Source organism: Mucor velutinosus (genome assembly GCF_035048745.1).
Source record: "Mucor velutinosus strain NIH1002 chromosome Unknown tig00001547, whole genome shotgun sequence".
Lineage (NCBI taxonomy): Eukaryota > Fungi > Mucoromycota > Mucoromycetes > Mucorales > Mucoraceae > Mucor > Mucor velutinosus.
Window position 1 is genome coordinate 1050924 of NW_027041901.1, and position 18242 is coordinate 1069165.

General features: G+C 39.8%; 5 protein-coding genes and 1 non-coding gene across 6 annotated transcripts; 4 read left to right on the forward strand and 2 right to left on the reverse strand.

The window, feature by feature from the left end:
- Nucleotides 1–246: 246 nt before the first annotated feature.
- On the reverse strand, nt 247–318 carry ATC70_006777. The gene has a single exon. It is a non-coding gene; the product is annotated as a tRNA-Glu (tRNA).
- A 129-nt stretch (nt 319–447) lies between these two features.
- On the forward strand, nt 448–1791 carry TPS3 (Trehalose-6-P synthase/phosphatase complex subunit; the record flags this gene model as incomplete). Its single annotated transcript, XM_064826047.1, has 1 exon — nt 448–1791. One exon carries the CDS (start codon nt 448–450, stop codon nt 1789–1791), a length of 1344 nt encoding a protein of 447 aa, XP_064687561.1.
- Nucleotides 1792–1823: 32 nt separating this feature from the next.
- On the forward strand, nt 1824–3293 carry KIN2_5 (Serine/threonine-protein kinase; the record flags this gene model as incomplete). Its single annotated transcript, XM_064826048.1, has 1 exon — nt 1824–3293. The coding sequence occupies one exon, from the start codon at nt 1824–1826 to the stop codon at nt 3291–3293; it is 1470 nt and encodes a 489-aa protein (XP_064687562.1).
- A 46-nt stretch (nt 3294–3339) lies between these two features.
- On the forward strand, nt 3340–5484 carry ATC70_006780 (uncharacterized protein; the record flags this gene model as incomplete). Its single annotated transcript, XM_064826049.1, has 1 exon — nt 3340–5484. The coding sequence occupies one exon, from the start codon at nt 3340–3342 to the stop codon at nt 5482–5484; it is 2145 nt and encodes a 714-aa protein (XP_064687563.1).
- Nucleotides 5485–9055: 3571 nt separating this feature from the next.
- On the forward strand, nt 9056–10621 carry ATC70_006781 (uncharacterized protein; the record flags this gene model as incomplete). Its single annotated transcript, XM_064826050.1, has 4 exons — nt 9056–9503; nt 9559–10089; nt 10145–10551; nt 10607–10621. 4 exons carry the CDS (start codon nt 9056–9058, stop codon nt 10619–10621), a joined length of 1401 nt encoding a protein of 466 aa, XP_064687564.1.
- Nucleotides 10622–10733: 112 nt separating this feature from the next.
- ATC70_006782 (uncharacterized protein) lies at nt 10734–13295 on the reverse strand (the record flags this gene model as incomplete). Its single annotated transcript, XM_064826051.1, has 1 exon — nt 10734–13295. One exon carries the CDS (start codon nt 13293–13295, stop codon nt 10734–10736), a length of 2562 nt encoding a protein of 853 aa, XP_064687565.1.
- Nucleotides 13296–18242: the final 4947 nt, after the last annotated feature.

An 18242-nucleotide genomic window follows, 5' to 3' on the forward strand; every position in this document is an offset into this window, starting at 1 on the left:
ACAGTTTATATCTAAATCTGGTAACTGGATGAACAGTCGGAATGCAGATCATAGTGGATGTATTCCACAATATCCACTACTACCGACTCGCCTGTAATAGTATTAATCGTATATCGTCTGTCTTTATTCCGCTATTCTAAACACAAAATACAGCAAAAGAAAAGAGAAATAGACGTAATAGCAAAGTCAATTCGTAACACTTTATCAGCGTCTACATGCACCTCTCTTCGTAAAGGAGGTAAAATGTTCCCCAACGGGGAGTCGAACCCCGGCCGTATCGGTGAAAGCGATAAATCCTAGCCGTTGGACCATTGAGGAGGAGATACTATCGACTCTACGCGTGTAGACATCAGCAGTATTTATACTTTTTCGGAAAAACCTCTTGCCATTCAGCCGCATTTTTAGCCGCTTAATCACCCCAACCATCTTAATCTTTCGCTTTTCCGAATGCCAGGTTCGCCGATCCCGCCGAATCTAAACTCTGCTCCACCGAGTTCTACCGGTGCAGCACAATCCATCGAGGCACCATCCTCCGATTGGACCTCCACTATGATCACCACCTCTGGATCTGCCTCAGCTTCTACCAATGCATCCACCTCCACCTCCAATAAGCGCCGCCGCGATTCAATGCAGCAAGACATTGCCGGCCGTGATTATTACAATAACTTGAAGCAATCAGAGTTGATTGATCTGGTAGTCAAGCTCCAAGAACAGAATCTGATTCTCACCCGTTTACTGGAACGATCCACCCTCACTGCTGCTACCAATAATACCTCTGCTGCCTCAGCCACTCGTCTGAATCTTACTCCAAATGTCAGCTTCACACGTACCAAATCTGGATCTGCTGCATCTCGTTATGCATCGGAAAAGGATTTCCCAACCTTGAATTCAGGTACCAAAAAGGGATCTGCCAATGCCAAACCTACTGCCAACTCTGCCACCACTACTGCCAACTCCAAGAAGAGCTCTGGTTCTAACAAGAAAACTTCCAAGAAGTCTTCTTCTAAAGCCAAAGTCCCTTCTGATGCTGCTGAAGCCAAGAAATGGGCTTTACGTCTATTTTCTACTCCTACTGCTACTGACTCAACTGATGGTGATGATATGCAAATGTCTTCCTCCTCTAATACCGCCACTTCAGCTCTGCCTCCTCCTGGTTATACTTGTGTCTACCTTCCTTGTAGCCACAAAACCAAGCACGCCGATCTTCGCACTCGTTTAGAGTTGCTCAAAATCAACCTCAAACGTGTATATGCCATCCAACGTCCTGCCAAGCATGTTGTCTCTCTTCTGGTACACTCCCACTATGCTACTGAAATTCTTAAGATCTGTGAAAAGGACGAACTTTATCCCATCACTGATTTCAATCCTATCTCTGGTAAAAATCTGGGTGATCCCCATCTTTTGAAGACTTTTAATGCTCAACAACTGGATGATAAAGCTAAGGCCATCTACTACAACCGCATGCTCCAAGCTGCTACTCAACTTCGTGAATCCCGTATGGGTCTGGCCATCCTCAAGTTCTTCAATGCCCTTGATAGTACTGATAATCACCATGTCCCGCCTGTCATTATTGATGAGTTCATCAAGCTGAAGCCTGATTGCGTTCGCAAAATCGGTGCTGCCAACACTGCTCGCTCTGTTCTCAAAGGCTTTGATGCCTCCAGCTTGTTTGCCTCTCTTACTACCTCCACCAACAATACCGATGCCAGCATTTCTCAACCTGGTTCAAATCCTCCACCTCTGACTGCTGCTAGTAACGCTGGCTCCAGCCCCATGGATACGAATCAATGATTGTAGACTCACAGCCTACTTTCAACCTTGCAATGCTCAACGTTTCTGGTATCTCTACGTCCTTGGATTTAGTGATACACTATATAGAAACACATCACATCGACATTTTACTACTCACGGAAACCTTCTTGCTCAAAGGTGATCTATTCACTCAATGGGCTCAACATCATCAATATGCTACCATCTCAGGTGATGCATCCAAAGGCAATGGTGGTTTGACATTTCTAATTCGACCTCATTTTCCTCACTACGTTCACCGTAGCACTGATCCAACAACCACACAACACAACAAGCTCAGTATCGTGATTGGTAACTCGCTTACTGTCCATGGCTTCTATTTACCACCAGCGCTATCTTTTGCAGACTATCAAACTGTATTGAGTAGTGTTGACTTCAACTCTTCATCGTCAGTTATTTGTCTTGGTGATTTCAACACTCGTCTTGGCTCATTCACTGGTGATACCCGTAGTACGAACCCTCGTAGCAATTACCTCCTCAATTGGCTTACAGTCCATCAGGCTAATCTCTGGAATCGTATTTCTACATTTGGACAACCTACATTTGAGTCTAATCGAGGCACAAGCATCATTGATTTCGTGATTTCACGCCCCAATATATTCTCGGCTAGTCCCTTGTTATCTATTGAAAGTGATATCAATCTCAACTCGGATCATCACCTTGTGCAATTCTCGTTTAAGCTACACCAACAACCTCAACTCCTCCCAACATCGACTTTGGCTGGCAGCCGTCGTCTTTGGAACTTGCAACGTTTGGAAGAAAAAGACGTATTTGAATTATATCGCAAAAATTTCTTTTCCAACATTTTCAAACTGCAACAAGAGGTCAAGCACTTTATGGCTTTTCAACAACAGCAACACCCCAATTTGTTTGTGCTCTCTGGTGACACAGCAACTAAGCATCGGAAGGAGGCTACTATCAATCAACGGATCAATGCTACTAATGGTTTCTATTTCGAGGTTGTGGAATCTCCCAAGGATTTCATTAACCGTGTTGGCATCGAAATGATCCAAGCGATCCACTCAGCACTTGACAATTCAGTAACACCAAGAACATCTAGGCCCAAAACCTGGAAATTCTTTTGGGATGCAGAGTTACAACATTTGGCTGACATTAGACAACAATGCTACACTGATTGGAAACAACACAAGCACCACAGAAGATCATTGATTGGCTCAACACACCTCTGGTCTCTCTATCAACAAGCTTGCAACAACCTCAAGAAGGCTATCAAGGCTGCTAAACGAAGACATTGGAAGAAATTTTGTAATGACATGAGTGATTCCTCTTCAAATCAGGTGTATTCCGTTCTAAAACGCTTAAGAAAGAAACACACTACTAATCATTGTTTTTCGCATAGTGAAGGACCTGAAGTAGCTGCAAATGTAATGGCAGATTATCAAAGACACATTTTTGGGGGGAGATCAATTGGATTATTCAACATGGAGAGCCAGCAGATCACCACTCCACCAGCACACCACTAAACCAACATTCTTTTCTGCTTCAGCAATCAAGCAACAACTATCAGCAATGGGTAATCGTAAGGCACCTGGAGATGATCATATTGTAAAGGAGATGCTCATGCCTATATGGTATCCTCTTTGTAATTTCCTCTCTGAGTTCTTTACTTTGTGCTATACATTTGCCTGGACACCTGCCTCTTTTCGATCTGGTCTTATTGTCCCTATCTTCAAGAAGGGTGATCCCAACTCAGCTGCAAACTATAGGCCCATCAGCCTCACCAACACTTTCAGAAAGCTCTATGAACGATGTCTCAAATTCTGTCTTTTGACCCACATGCCGTCTCTTGATGTTGCTCAAGGTGGCTTTCGAGCCGCTCGCAGTGGAATCAGTCAAGCATGGAATCTCTTGGCTTTACAAAAGCAATTTGAGCAGCAATACGGTGTCTCACCAGCACTCATCTTTATGGATATCAGCAAAGCATATGACAGCGTCACTCGATCCAAGATCTGGCAACTACTTCATCCTCATCTACCAAAGGCTCTGTTTTACACCCTGCGGCATCTTTTTGATCATGTCACTCTCAATGTGGTCATCAACAATGCTACATCATTGCCAATCCATCCAAAGCGTGGTTTGCTCCAAGGCTCCATCTTGTCTCCATTTTTGTATGCCATCTTTATCAATCAACTGCCTGCTCTGTTGCGTACTGCGCCTGTACGTTTTCCACTCTATGTGGATATCGCTACTCGTGCTCGTACTGATGGTGATGGTCCTTCAGCGGACATTACTGAACCTAGTTTTGCTCTTGTGAAATACGGTGCAGGTCCACGTTTGTCTGAAACTGCTAGCAGCTGCTCTCCTCGTCTTGGTGTTGTTCGTCAAAAAACAGCTATCCACTCTCTCTTGTATGCTGATGATGTCTGTCTTATTGCCCATCGTCGTGATATGCCGTTACTGGTTCAACTGTGTGAGGAGTACTCGTTGCGTTTTGATTTCAAGTGGAGTCCAACCAAGTGTGCTCTTGTCAACTATCACTCTAGGCGTAGGCCTATTCAATTGTATGGTATCAATGTCCCTATTGTTCCTAGCTATGAGTATCTCGGTGTGCCCTTCAATGCCTCTGGTATTGATAACATTGCGTTCCTCAATGCTAGCACAAAGAAGGCCAAGTCTACCATGGCTCTCTTTCGTCGTCTTGGTGTCCATCAGTATGGCTTTGGTCTCATGTTGGCACTTCAAGTGTATCGGGTGTTTGTACGCCCCATCATGGAATATGCTCTTGCTCTTCTTGCTTTGAATGCTACCTCTGCTATGGCTATTGATCGCACTCAAGCTAGCTGTCTGAAAATGACTCTCAATCAATCTGAACGGCACAACGCCCCATCCATGGTTCTCAATATGATGGGCAATCTGCCTACCATGTATACTCGTGCCCAGATCTTGACTTTCAAGTTTTGGTATTCGCTTCAGTTGAAAGCTCGTCCTTTTACTTTGGTGGAATGCATCCTGTATACGCATCAGCGTCTTAAAATTGCTCCTGCTCTGTGGCGTCGTCTTAGCTCCAACAAGATCTGGAAGTTGTACAAATCGTCCCCCACTCACACCACTCCCCGTCTCATCTGTGAAGAGTTTCAAGATGCTCAAATGTTGAAATGGACTAGTCAAAAATCATCGTGTTTGCGTGCTCTGCGTGAAGACACAACTGGATATGACCCTCTCTTGTTTTATCCGTGTACTCGGTTGGAGCGATTGCGTCTGATTCGATGGCGTTTTCATCACCTCCCAAGCTTCCCTCTCTCTGCGTGTCGTTGTGGCGCACCTAGTGCAAATAGATTTCATTATCTAGCCGCCTGTCCTCTGGTTCAAGACATTGTCAACCGCATCCATCTCAATCTACCTGATGATTCCATTTCTTTGGATGAATCCTATGATGACCAAGGTATCGCTACCACTCATATTCTGGATCGTATTCTAAATTCGCTACCTTCTAATCTGTCTTTCTGTCTGTGCACACACTGGGAGAGGACTTGGCCTCTTGTTCTTGAGCTGATTACTCAAATTGACATTGCAAACCATCCTGCTGGATCTTTTGCTGAGGAACCTCCTTCTGGAGAGCTTTTTGAACATTATTTGACTCAACAACATCACTTTCAACAACAGCAGCAACAGCAACGACAGCAACAGCAGCAACAACTCATTCAACATCTATAACATTGATCTTCTCCTTAAATTTACGCTTTGTATATGATGTCTAACACATTCTGTAGTCTATTTTTTGGAAATTCGCTCCCTGTGATTCTCATTGAGAGGTTGGGTGTTTTGATCCTACTTGTTTATGATATGTTTCGCTCGAGATGTTGAAGTTTCATGAATGGAAGCTACTCTTTTTCAACCCTTGTTCTTTTATTAGGTGGTCGTGCTCTACCTTGTTTGTAGTACAAACCCTATTTTGGCTATTTCTTTGTTTCAGATCAAAGATATATCTTTCAATTTCTTTTTTTGGGTGTGCTCTACCCCACATTATACACAACTTTATTTTGACATTTCTTTACTTTTTGGATGCAATTTTTCACTTCTCTACTAGTGTTTTTTTTTCATTGCTCCACCTTTTCAACTCAATTATCTTTAATTACTGGGATGGCCATTGTATTGCCCTACAAGGACGAAGCCAAAAATCCTCTCTTTTATAATAAATTAACATTTAAACTGGACCATTGAGGAGGAGATACTATTGTCAGGGTTAAAGGATATTCTGACAGTAATCTTGATCTGCAGGATATCGTTGAGCGATTGAATACAAACAAGAACAAAAAGCGCAGGTTCAAACCTAGAGTGCTAGCATCCCGTAATATCAAACAGCGATTAACGTGTATTGCTCACAACATCACACAAAGGATATTGGATAAAATAAATCCTCAAATACAATAATAATAAAGACGCCTTTTTATCCATTCTACTAAAAAGCTATAACCTTCCTGCACACATCCTACATCTATATCTCTATTATCTCAATCAGATCTCAGATTGCAAATACTAAATCTATATATTCACCCCTGACACTATAATACGTGTGTATTTTTCTTTTGATTACTTGGCTCTATCTTGACTTCCTGAAAAGGCAATATACCATATATGGAAAAGGCGCAAAAGGTGGTGGATTCAAGGTGTAATTCTATACTTTATCTACTATGTTTTACTTGAAAGGTTACTCGTTGGTGTGGTGTTCTGGTGCATTGACACACTCATATAATTGCTATAAAATTGTATATTATCTCTTGATGGTGCGTTGGTACTGTTATTCTAGTCAATGCGATCTTTATTTGGTGCGTTGCTAATCAATGTTGGTGTTTACTCATTGGTGCCGTTTCTGTTTTGTTGTTGTTACATATCCGTTTACTCATGCTTCTTGTCAAGTTTAGCCAAAGATCTAATCAATATTTGGAGCCGATATTTGTTGAATCAATGGATTAGTCAGGGGATCTAAACGAGATTGCGCGCTAATAGCCAAGGATTACCAATTTGAACTGTGGATTTGACTCTGGACTTTGACTCAGGGTAGATGCAAACCAATTGATGTTGAATCAATGCAATATTATCCAAGTGGAATTACAACAATGGAATTGGGGCATTACCATTTTAAACATTGGAATCGACTCAAGAACGCGGGTACATGAAGTTGACATTAAATTAAAGGCAATCCAATTTGGAGTTACATTTTGATCAGGGCATTGATATTCTGATCTGAATTGAGTTTGACAGGAGGATAACAACAGAACAATAACATGTATAAATAATATTTTGAAACTGCATCTTAATAAACATTGTTGTAGAGCTGAAAAGTACATGAGAATGGATGTAGGTTTATTTTTAATCAAAATCAGATGAAGAGGAAAGGGAAGAGTGAATGTCTAATGCTATTTATATGTACGATTTATGGATTGCTTACCCTCCGTCTAGAATGGTGTTCTCAAGCTAAGTTTTTGTGTCAATCCTCATGCTAAATGGTAATTATTTCAGATATAGATGATCGGTCTAAATATCTTTAGTTGCTCTTGTCAACGTTAATTACTTACATTCCTTATCTGCTATCTTTTGACATATAAAGAATAGCTTACTGAAACTTAGCTTATGTGAATATCATTCCTATCGTTTACATGTTGATACAGTTTATTTACATATGCTCCATATGTGCATAGTTTATTACTGAATTCAATCTACGATATTGTGATTCAGGAACAGTTATATGTGTGAATACAACAAACATTACCCATTTTCTTCTTATTAATCTGAAGTTTAGTTACTAGTGCCAATCTAGTACAAACATACCTAAAGAACCCTCTAAATTCATGTCTCATAACTATTGGGATAGTTCTTACAGTCTTCCTTTCCTTCAAACAATAATTATATCTTGATTACCAAGTACAAAGGAAATCATTAAAGAAAGCTTGATGTTATATCAAATGTCATAACAAAGCCTCACACTAAAGGTTTCGGGCTATTCTTAGGTCCTTTGGTAAATCATGCTAATCATGATTTACAAATCATTTGTTGGGTAGATAGTAGAAAACCTATTTGTATTATAGTTCATTATCATGCTCTAAATCCTAGCATAATGAAAAGTATATAAATGCATCCTCGGGATGCATTCTCCGTAAAAGCGTAGCTCTTTGACAGATTCAATTTTACATTGTATTTTGACTTAAAACTTGATATTAATCAGTTTTGATGCAAAGGTAGAGCAAATTAGTTGTTTGTACTCTAAAAAAACGGCAGTACCAGAAACTGAAGTTGAACTGTTACCCAATCAAAATTAAGTTCCTGAAATGATGTTTAATTCTGTAGCACTCCATATTATATTTATTTGACATAATGTATATTTGATTCGATGTTCAATATAACTCTAGGGTAGTAAATTGAACTTTTTTACGATTAAATCTTTTGGATGGTGCATAACTTTGTATACATTTTATCGCTGAGATATCATTTACAGCAAACTTATTACAACACATCAGCACCTTTAAACAGCCTTAATAGTTTGGTTTTGTCTTGAGAGAATGGAGTGTAACTGCAAAATCTTCCACTCCTTTCGCTACACATTTCGTAAAATCAGCACCGCAGAGTATCAATTTTTTGTGCTTGCGCATAGTAATAATGCTTTAAGCCATTGAGAGCAACTTACCATATAATTTGCTCCTCTCTCTGTGGTTTTGCTCGTTTTTTGTCATTGATTTATCCGCTCCTTATTATCATTTCAGGACTGTATGTGCATAAAAATTTCGGTAAAATCCTTGTTAGCACTGTAGAAAGTTTTTCTTGTATTTTCGTTTACTAAAACAATTGTATAGTATAGTTATAGATTTGGAAATACAGCAAGTATAGGATCAAAATCTAGAGCCTGTCGCACAGCTTTATCAGTCCTGGATCTACAACATCTGCGCTTTTGCTAAGTCTAAGAGCCATACGGAGTGTATATACAGTGAGTCTCAAGACGATTTTTAGACACATATGATTAGTAATGCCGACAAGAAATATGAGGAAGACTTGGCCCTGAATTTTCTGGTGATTTCAGACAAAACAAACGCCATCTATCAAGATGACAAATCAATTGGATGAAATAATAAAAAAAAAAAAATTGATCAACCGCGATGATATAAATTGAGTCAACCAGTTAAAGCCAACACCCTTCTTCTTTATTTTTTTCATCAAACATTAACAAAACTCGAATTCCTATCGAGTTTTTCTTACAAATCAACCACAAAAACTGTCTTACATAACCAAAAGAATGCTGTCAGCAAAGCCAGTTTACGACTACCTTGTCATTGGAGGTGGTTCTGGTGGCCTTGCTTCTGCTCGTCGTGCTAGTGGTATCCACGGTGCCAAAGTCGCTCTCATCGAAGCTCAACATCGTCTCGGTGGCACTTGTGTCAATGTTGGCTGCGTTCCCAAGAAGGTAATGTGGAATGCTGCTTCTATTGCTGAATCCCTTCGCGATGCCAAGTTGTATGGTTTCGGTGATCATGAGCCTGTTAAATTCGATTGGCAATTCTTCAAGGAGAAGCGTGATGCCTACGTTAAACGACTCAATGGTATCTATGAGAGAAATCTGGGTAATGACAAGGTAGAGCACATCCAAGGTTTTGCCAGTTTCATCGATAAGAATACCGTCCGTGTTCAAAAATCAGAGACTGAATCCATCGAGGTGCAAGCAAAGAAGATTTTGATTGCTACTGGTAAGTGTAAAGGACAGGAAAAAAGGATGGGGAATATTAAGCATTGTATACCCAGGTGGTCATCCTTTGATTCCCGATATTCCTGGAGCTCATCTCGGTATTGACTCTGATGGCTTTTTCGATCTTGAACATCAACCCAAGCGAGTTGCAGTCATTGGTACTGGTTACATTGGTATTGAATTGGCTGGTATTTTCAACACTTTGGGAACAAAGACTACTGTCTTTTCTCGTACAAAGCATATTCTTCGTAGTTTCGACAGCATCATCCGCGAAAACTTGCTAAAGGAGATGCAAACTGTAGGCGTTGACTTCGCCTTTGATTCCAGCGTCAAGGCATTGGTTCGTGAAGGAGAATCTGGTCCTATTACTGTTCAATATGAGTCTGATGGTAAACCTGCTACATTGGAAGTAGATACCGTTGTTTGGGCTGTTGGTCGCTTGCCCAATATCAAAAAGCTCAATTTAAAGTCTGCAAATGTCGATTTGACCGAAAAGGGTTACATTGCTGTTGACGATTATCAAAACACAACCTCCGACAGCGTTTTTGCTTTGGGCGATGCTTGTGGTAAAGCTGAATTAACACCAGGTATGTACAAAGCATTGTGGGTTTTTTTAAAAATTGTTAAACGGGGTAAAACTAGTTGCTATTGCTGCCGGTCGTAAATTGTCTGACCGTCTCTTTGGTGGTGAACAATTCAAGGATTCCAAGCTTGATTATGAAAACATTCCTACTGTCGTTTTCTCTCATCCCACTGCTGGTACCATTGGCTATACCGAAGACGAAGCTCGTGCCAAGTTTGGCGATGAAAATGTCAAGACTTATACTAGCAAATTCACCAACATGTATTTCGCTATGCTTGAACACAAGGAACCCACTGCCTATAAACTCGTCTGTGCTGGTGCTGATGAAAAAGTTGTTGGTGTCCACATTTTAGGTAGAGGCAGTGATGAGATCCTTCAAGGTTTCGGTGTTGCTGTTCGTATGGGTGCTACCAAGGCCAACTTTGACGCTTGTGTTGCTATTCACCCTTCGGCTGCTGAGGAATTGGTAAGTGTTGTGTGTCTATTGAATCCGTGATGGTCAGTCTAATGTAATTTTATAGGTCACCATGCGTTAAACCAGATCAACCAACATGTGTATTTATACTATCATAGAGCTATTTAAATGAAATAAAGAAAAAAGCATTCAATAAAAATTCTTTGACATTAGTTTTTATTAAAATTAACATATTATGCCATTGGATTATCATCGATGAACATGAATTTGTTCATCTTTCTGGGACTAAAGTATCTAAATTTTGGTTGGTTTTTCATACTTGCTTGTTGTTGCTGTTGCTGGCGTGATGATGGCGATGATGATAGAGGAGATGAATGAGGATTATATTGTACAAAAGAGGAGGAAGTGGTGGTGTTGGATGATGCCGAAAATGTAGTAGAGACAAATTGCATAGTGTTTATATTGTTGGTGAAATGAGCCGAGGGTTTTCTTAATTGAGAGGGTCTTTCCGTAAGTAAGTGAGGGGTAGGTGTCTTGCTATATTGATGGTATTGACTAGTAGAGGGTGGATATGAGGATGATGGCGATATGGTGGATAATGGTGATGGTGTGGGCGGTGGTGACATGAAGGATGCAGTATCCGTGCTCGTTGTAGACGATGTAGACAAGCGCCGAATCAAGTCAGTTTGGCTCTTGACTGTGTCAATCATGCCTGCACGTCGCTTCTTTTCAGCATCTGATTTCAAGTTGGCCAAAAAGAAGGTTGGATGTTGCCTATCTTGAGTTACTCCACTACTGTCATGAGGCCTTGAGCGAGGACTTGAATAGAGCTCGTGCCTGCGAATCTCTACTTCCAGCCAGTCTGCCACCTGTATCCAGTTTCTACTGAGAGTCTCAAACTCCATAGTGCTTTTCAAGATTTCCAGGGCTCTGGTCAATCCATTTTCAAATTCGATAGCGCTGATATTGTGGAGGATGATTGCACGGTCTTCAATGGAAGCACAAGTGCGGTAGATATCCATAGCCATAGTGATGATCTCACCTGCTCTCCATAGTTCATCACGATCAAATGCACAGCGACCATCGGGAAGGAATGTATGCGAATTCAATGTGGGCAGCTGCTTCAAAGCCATCTCCAAGCATATATTCAGGGACTCCAAGGATGACTTGCTCGGCCGAGAATCAGTAACGTCAGGTACAAACAGCTTGTGAAGAATGATGCGGGTTGCATTGTACTCAATATTCACACGGATACAGGCCAACAGTAAATCTTCGTGCCCATACTCAAAGCCACTATCAAACTTGAGGTATTCTGGTAATTCTGCATAGAATGCGAGTAACTGTCGATCATACTCCTGGAGCTGTTCTACAGTCATGTCTGATTCTTGTTCGTAGACAGTAGAGATAAAATGTGCCTGGATTTTCCACAATCGTAAGCAGTGGATGTAGGCAATCACAGCAATTTCATTGTCGTCAATGTCTTGTTCCATGATACGAGGCAGATCAATTTCGCTACCAGGCACCCTTGGCTGAGGCGTATTTTTAGGATGTCCAGAGGAATAGAGGTAAAAGTCCCATGCCCAGACGAACCACCATAAGCGGGTATCCATTTCTTTTTCATAAGAGTCATCATCTGCTTCATCAATTGTACGAGGGTAAATCTCCAATTCATGAAGGGCAGACACAGCCATGCCAGCATAGTGATGTCGACGGCTGGGCTCTGCTCTGAAAATGATGAGTGAGACGCCAATGATAGTAAATCGGTCAGGGTCGTCAAATGATTGCGACAGGCAGTCTCTTGCCTTGACGAAAAAGTACTCTTCTTGCTCCAACATGGTGTCTTGATCTCCAACAAAGTGCTCCAGTCCAGGCTGAGAATGATGCAGCACCATATGTCTAAACACACAGACACACATGGCGTTGACAATCAGCGTGTTCATTGGATCAGGCTGAGCTTCATACCACGCCATGAATTCTTCTCTTCGTAAAATAGGCGGATTCCTGACCCAACAGTCAAAGTAAGTAGCCACGCAGGCGTCTGCTACTTGCTTGAGGCTCATTTGACCATGCTTGGAGTGTGGGTGTGAAAGCTGACCGAGTCTTCCAACGGATGCAAAGTAGTTGATTGGCTTTAATTTATGCGATTTGTTTCTGCAAAGTGTGATACCGCTGCCTGAACTTGCGACAGACTGATTTGATGAAAAGCAATTGCTGTTGTACTCATCACCTGAGTTAGTTGATGGTGATTGGGGAGACAAAGACATGGAGTGAGAAAGTGGGTCATGTGATGACACGGACGAAGTGTTACAAAGTTTACTGAATGCATCTATGAGAGAATGCAGATCTGATGCACTTGTAACATTGGCTTCCATATTGATGCCTACATCAGTGTACGAGAGGTTGAATTTCGACCAAATATCCAGCTCATTAGTAGAAGGAAAGGCTATCTTGGGCTGGTTCCAGAAAGATGAATCCATGGCTGATGAGAGAGAATAGACTGAGGACTGGAGATCGCTGCTATTACTGCTTTGCTGGTGCGATGATGTGTCAATCAGGTCAGAGATGGTGCTGAGAGGCGATGTCCCCCTGGATGATGTGTTGCTGAATTTCCTGTTGTTGTTGTTGTGGTTATTGGCGAATGACTCTTTGCTGTTGGGGCTGAATTTTGCTGATTTCACAAACAGAGATGGTGGGAAATCGAATGACGAATACAAGTCATCTTGATCCTCATCTTCCAATGATGAGAATATACATTTTAAACGCTTTTGAGATCTTCCTACAGTATCGAATGGCATTTAGGAAAAAAGGTGAAAACGAGAGAAAAAAAGCGAAAATAATACTGTGCGAAACACTGCTGGAGATATAATACCCTTTGATGAGTGACACAAGCAAAGTGTGATTACTGTAATCAAACTTTGTACAGTGAGAACGGTAAATTTTGTCACACTTTGACCTAAAAATGAAGGGAGTTTTATAATAACATTGAGTGATCTATCGTTTAGAATGACTGGCAAAGTTGTATAGAATTTCAGCAGGTACAGCGCGGCTGATAAGTTTTACTAGATGAATGTTTTGCCATGAAAAAGGAAACTGCTTGAGTAATATAAGCACTAACACCATTATCGCTTTAACTTCAAATTAATGCTTTTAGCATTTTGTATTCATATTTGGACTTGTCACTAGGAAATCGGTGTAGACTTTATTTCTTCCTTTCAGACCTAATCTTCTCATCTCATTATGGGTTTGCTTGAGAACAGTCTGAAATGAAAGTTGGAGGGATAGGGGTTGATCAAACAATGGCTATATTTGGAGCCATTTTCACTGTGTCTGTGGGTCAAATTGTGCGTCTATGAATAAGTACGCATCCTATTCATACTTACCTCGGTCGACGCCATATGTATACCATACTGGATCATGTAAAAACTTTTCTAATTTTCAATTCAAGAGTAACATTTCACTTTCATTCAATCTTATTAATTATTTCTGATAAACCAGGAACCTTTTTATTTTTATTTAAATCAGATTTCTTGAAAATGGATTACAAAGCAGAGTTGTCTTATCTACTCTTTAAATTTGAGTAACAAATAACGCAATTCGTTATATTAGATAGTTGGCAATAAATATTTTATTCCGAACAATGGTTCTTCCTATAGCGAATCTTATCAGCACTGGCATTAAATTGCTTCATGTTGATACTTGACCTTCAAAACTGATCATGAACATGGATGAGGTAACAAGCGTTAAAAATATTAATGGGGATCTAAACGATTAAGCATATGCCTTGATTGCTGGCTTTTAAAGTAGTAATGACAACCTATCCCTACATGTATTTTCAAGATGGAAAACATGTAGTCATAATAATCAAGATTGAAATTTCTTGTTAGTTTTAAGTAATAATAAAAGTATAATAGACGACATTCATATATGTATATCATCATAACATAATAAATGCTCAATCCCTAGACACTTTTACAACACCAATATGGAAACTGAGTTGCCACGTTTTTGTCATAAATGATTAGAGATTTTATATTAAATTACTACCAATCAATAACCTAACACTTTAGTTAATCTTAATTTTGCAATATTAGCCAAAGGCCCACGGCAACGCGAGCCACCTGAACGTAGGTTAGTTTCCACCAAAGCAAAGCGTAGGTCAGGAAACCAACGAAAGAGCCGAAATGTTCATCGTAACGTAATAAATTTATGGTCCCTACTAGACACTTTCAAAGCTTCAAAAAGGAAAGAAGTTGATCTAGCAAGTATTACAATAGGCTGATGTTATTAAGTATAGAATGCAAAAAAAATAGCATGGCTAAAGAGAGTGCTATTTAATTTGCCACCTACTTTCCATACGCTCCTAAAGCATCTATTATTGTATTGCCTTCATGATGAAAAGGGCATTGAGTTGGCCAGCCAGCCCCACCAGCCAAAATTAATTCAAACTCAGACTCATAATCTGTTCTAGATTGGCCAGATTTTGATAGTTTTTCGACTCGATTGAACTATTTTAGCAGATTCGATTAAGTAAAATATGATGATCACTCCATGCTCCCTTAAGCTTTCCTGGGGTACTTTCCAAGGCGCATCTAATGATACCAAGTAACGTAGATGTTTGAATAAATTTATTGAATAATTTACAAAAATATGAAAAGAGGTTTCTGGACTAAAAGACGAAATTTTACATATCAAAGTTCCACAAAGATGACTTTAGTCGTTACGTTGGATCAATAGAAACATTTTGATTCAAGATATACCATAGTAAAAGTCTTCGTTATCAAGGTAAAAACCGCGATCGTTTTATTTTCAATGAAAACTGTGAGGGGTACCTCATGCTTTTTGGTCGAATTTTGGCCATGTTTTTTTGGTCCTCAAAAATTTGAGCCAATGTGTCAGAAAGTAACTGTCAGACGAGAGCAATTGTTTGGTGCTATTTTGATGATCCAAAACGTCCTTGAACGCAAAAAAAAACGCAGCGCAAATACGCCCATATTTTGCTGTATTAGACACATTCTTGACTAGAAAGGGATAATATCTGTATGATACTTGCGCGTATATGAAATAACTGCGTGTATATAGATGTAGAGCATCACATAAGAACCAGATTCACAGATAATATAAAAGGTTTTTATATGTAAGTGGAGGGTCAAAATGAAAGTAACAGCATTTTGATATGATACGCAAGAGCAATCAGTAGCACGAGCTGCCGCTGTGCAGGTTGGTTCTTACCGAAGCGAAGGGAAGGTAAAGAACCATCCGAAGCATAAACTCTCGTATGATTGGTAATTTTACATCAATCAACAATCCAGGGTTCTTCTGACATTTTAGCTATATTAATTTTGCGATATTAGTAAATGACCCGCGGCAGCGCGAGCCGTTTGAACGTAGGTTGGTTTTCATCGAAGCAAAGCGTAGGTCAGGAAACCACCCAAAATGTCGAAAGGCTCGTTATTTATAAAATTTGCACAGTAATTAGTTGCTTTGATTGATTTGACGCATGGTAGAAGAGGTACAAGTCATTCAATATGTTGGGTCATTGTTGCTGTGAATGCTATCATGTCGCAGCCCACTGACAAAGTATGTCAGAGCCTACTTGTATTGCATTACGAGTATAATATTCTTGAAGCAGCGTTAAAAAAATTAAAATATTGAACACTGGATAAGGCTCAAAGAACCTTTGTTTGCATTTACAAGCGTATCCCCGAGATATTGAGCGAAGAAGAAAGGCAAGCCTAAAATCACATCAACGAGAATGCTTCCATTCGGCTTAACTCTCAAATGAGATAGCAGGAGCTAATTGTTGGCGACGATAAGCGCACTCAGAAACTTCCAACTGTCAACGCGATTGCAGTCATTATTTCTTATGAACATTCTAATTTTAAAGATATTCCTCATTAGATATCCAGGTAGCTTATTAGCCAGTAGCAGTAGTCTCTTCCAAACGAATCAATGAACGCATTCTGCCTACATGCTATTTTAATATGCTTCAAGTTATAACTGTGAGGCTGCGATTATATATATCTTGGTGGCGAGCCAGACTGACTGGCGTTGTCAAATATGAGAATCCCTAACAAAAGCATTCATGATCTAGCCAGCAGCGCACGCCAGAATTAATTCAAACCCAAAATATTTTTATCATTCAAGATTGGACAAATTTTGTCTTTTATCGACTTCTTTAATCTTTTTTGTCCACTGTTCGCCAGACAGTGGAAGAGGACCAAATCCATTCCCTCTTGTAGTTAGATAGTTTAGATAGTTCTTTAGATTAGATTAATTAGTATTTTATGTTCTTATAATATTTCCTCTCAATTGCACCCGCCTCTTCACTTCGACCCATTACTCCTAGTGTACGCGGCTCAATCAATAAACAAAATTTTTAAAAAAAAAATCTTTCTTGTGATATTCGGCTATATAAGTTGTGATGATCGGCCCATACTTCTTAATACATTCTTGGAGTACATTTTATGGTGCTTCCAATGGTGCCAAGTAAAACAGATGTTTTGACTGAACTTACCGAATCATTTCACAAAATATGAAATGAGGTTTTTGGTTAGAATGCCGAAAATTTTAATATGAATGCCTCACAAATGTGGTTTCAGGGGCTGTCTCAGATCGACAAGAACATTTTGATCTAATATATACCATAGTAAAAGTCTTCATTTTCAAGGTGAAAAATGCGATAGTTTGATTTTCGATGAAAACCATGAGGTACCCCTCATGGTTTTTGATCGATTTTTGGCCATGTGTTTTGGGTCTTCAAAAAGTTGAGCAAAGGTGTTAGGAAGTTACAACTACTCAAGCACAATTGTTTGGCGTTATTCCGGTGGCTCAGAAAGGTCTACATGTCAGGATATGAAGGCTTAAAAACTGTCCAATTTGGTTATGTATTGCTTTTTGGCTTTTATTTACATGGCATGAATCACATCTTTAGTAGCTGAAGTCTTCTGGAAGGGCAGTTCTGCAGCATGTACAGCTTCTAATTCGAACAGGAGGCATATTGATTTCGATAAAGCTGATTCATGCAAATTTTGATGTGATATATTACGGGTAAGCTTATTGACAATGGAAATGATAACCCGAATTTGCTGCTTGAATACTATGGTTTTGCATCTTCGCTTCGCTGCGATCAAGCCCTCATATAGATCAATGCTACCAAATGTTAAATTAGATGCTTAGTTGTCATAGGTTTTGCATCTTTGCTTCGCTACGGTAAATCCCCCAAACCCCCCTCCCCATTGCCGGCTTCGCCGGTGGTTTTATTCATCTTGTACGGCACACAATTCTACAAAATTTTGAAAGGATATGATTGACTTGTCTACTTTTTTTTTGAATTGGGATGCAAAATTGAGGATGAGCAATCCCACTTTTGGCAGTCTGCTTGGTTATCGTGTAATTGTGCAAGCAAATCGCGTCAAACTAATCTCGAGCTCAAGTCTCTTGCAACAAGGCGTCGGCTCTACTTTTTTTTTTTTTTTTTTTTTTTTTTTTTTTTTTTTTTTTGCATATAAGATTACCAATGCTTCAACTACAGATGCAAATACTGATAACCTTTGAGCTAGATAAGCTAACGAAGGATGGTGTATTAATTATTCTCACAGTTTATACAGCTGGTGTTACATTTAGAAATATAAAAGTGCTTTATCGTTATTTCCTTCATACCTTGTCAGTCATTTTTGTACCATCCCATCGAGTCCTATCATTAATTTCCTTTTAAAAGAGATGAGGTACCATGTGCCGTTTAT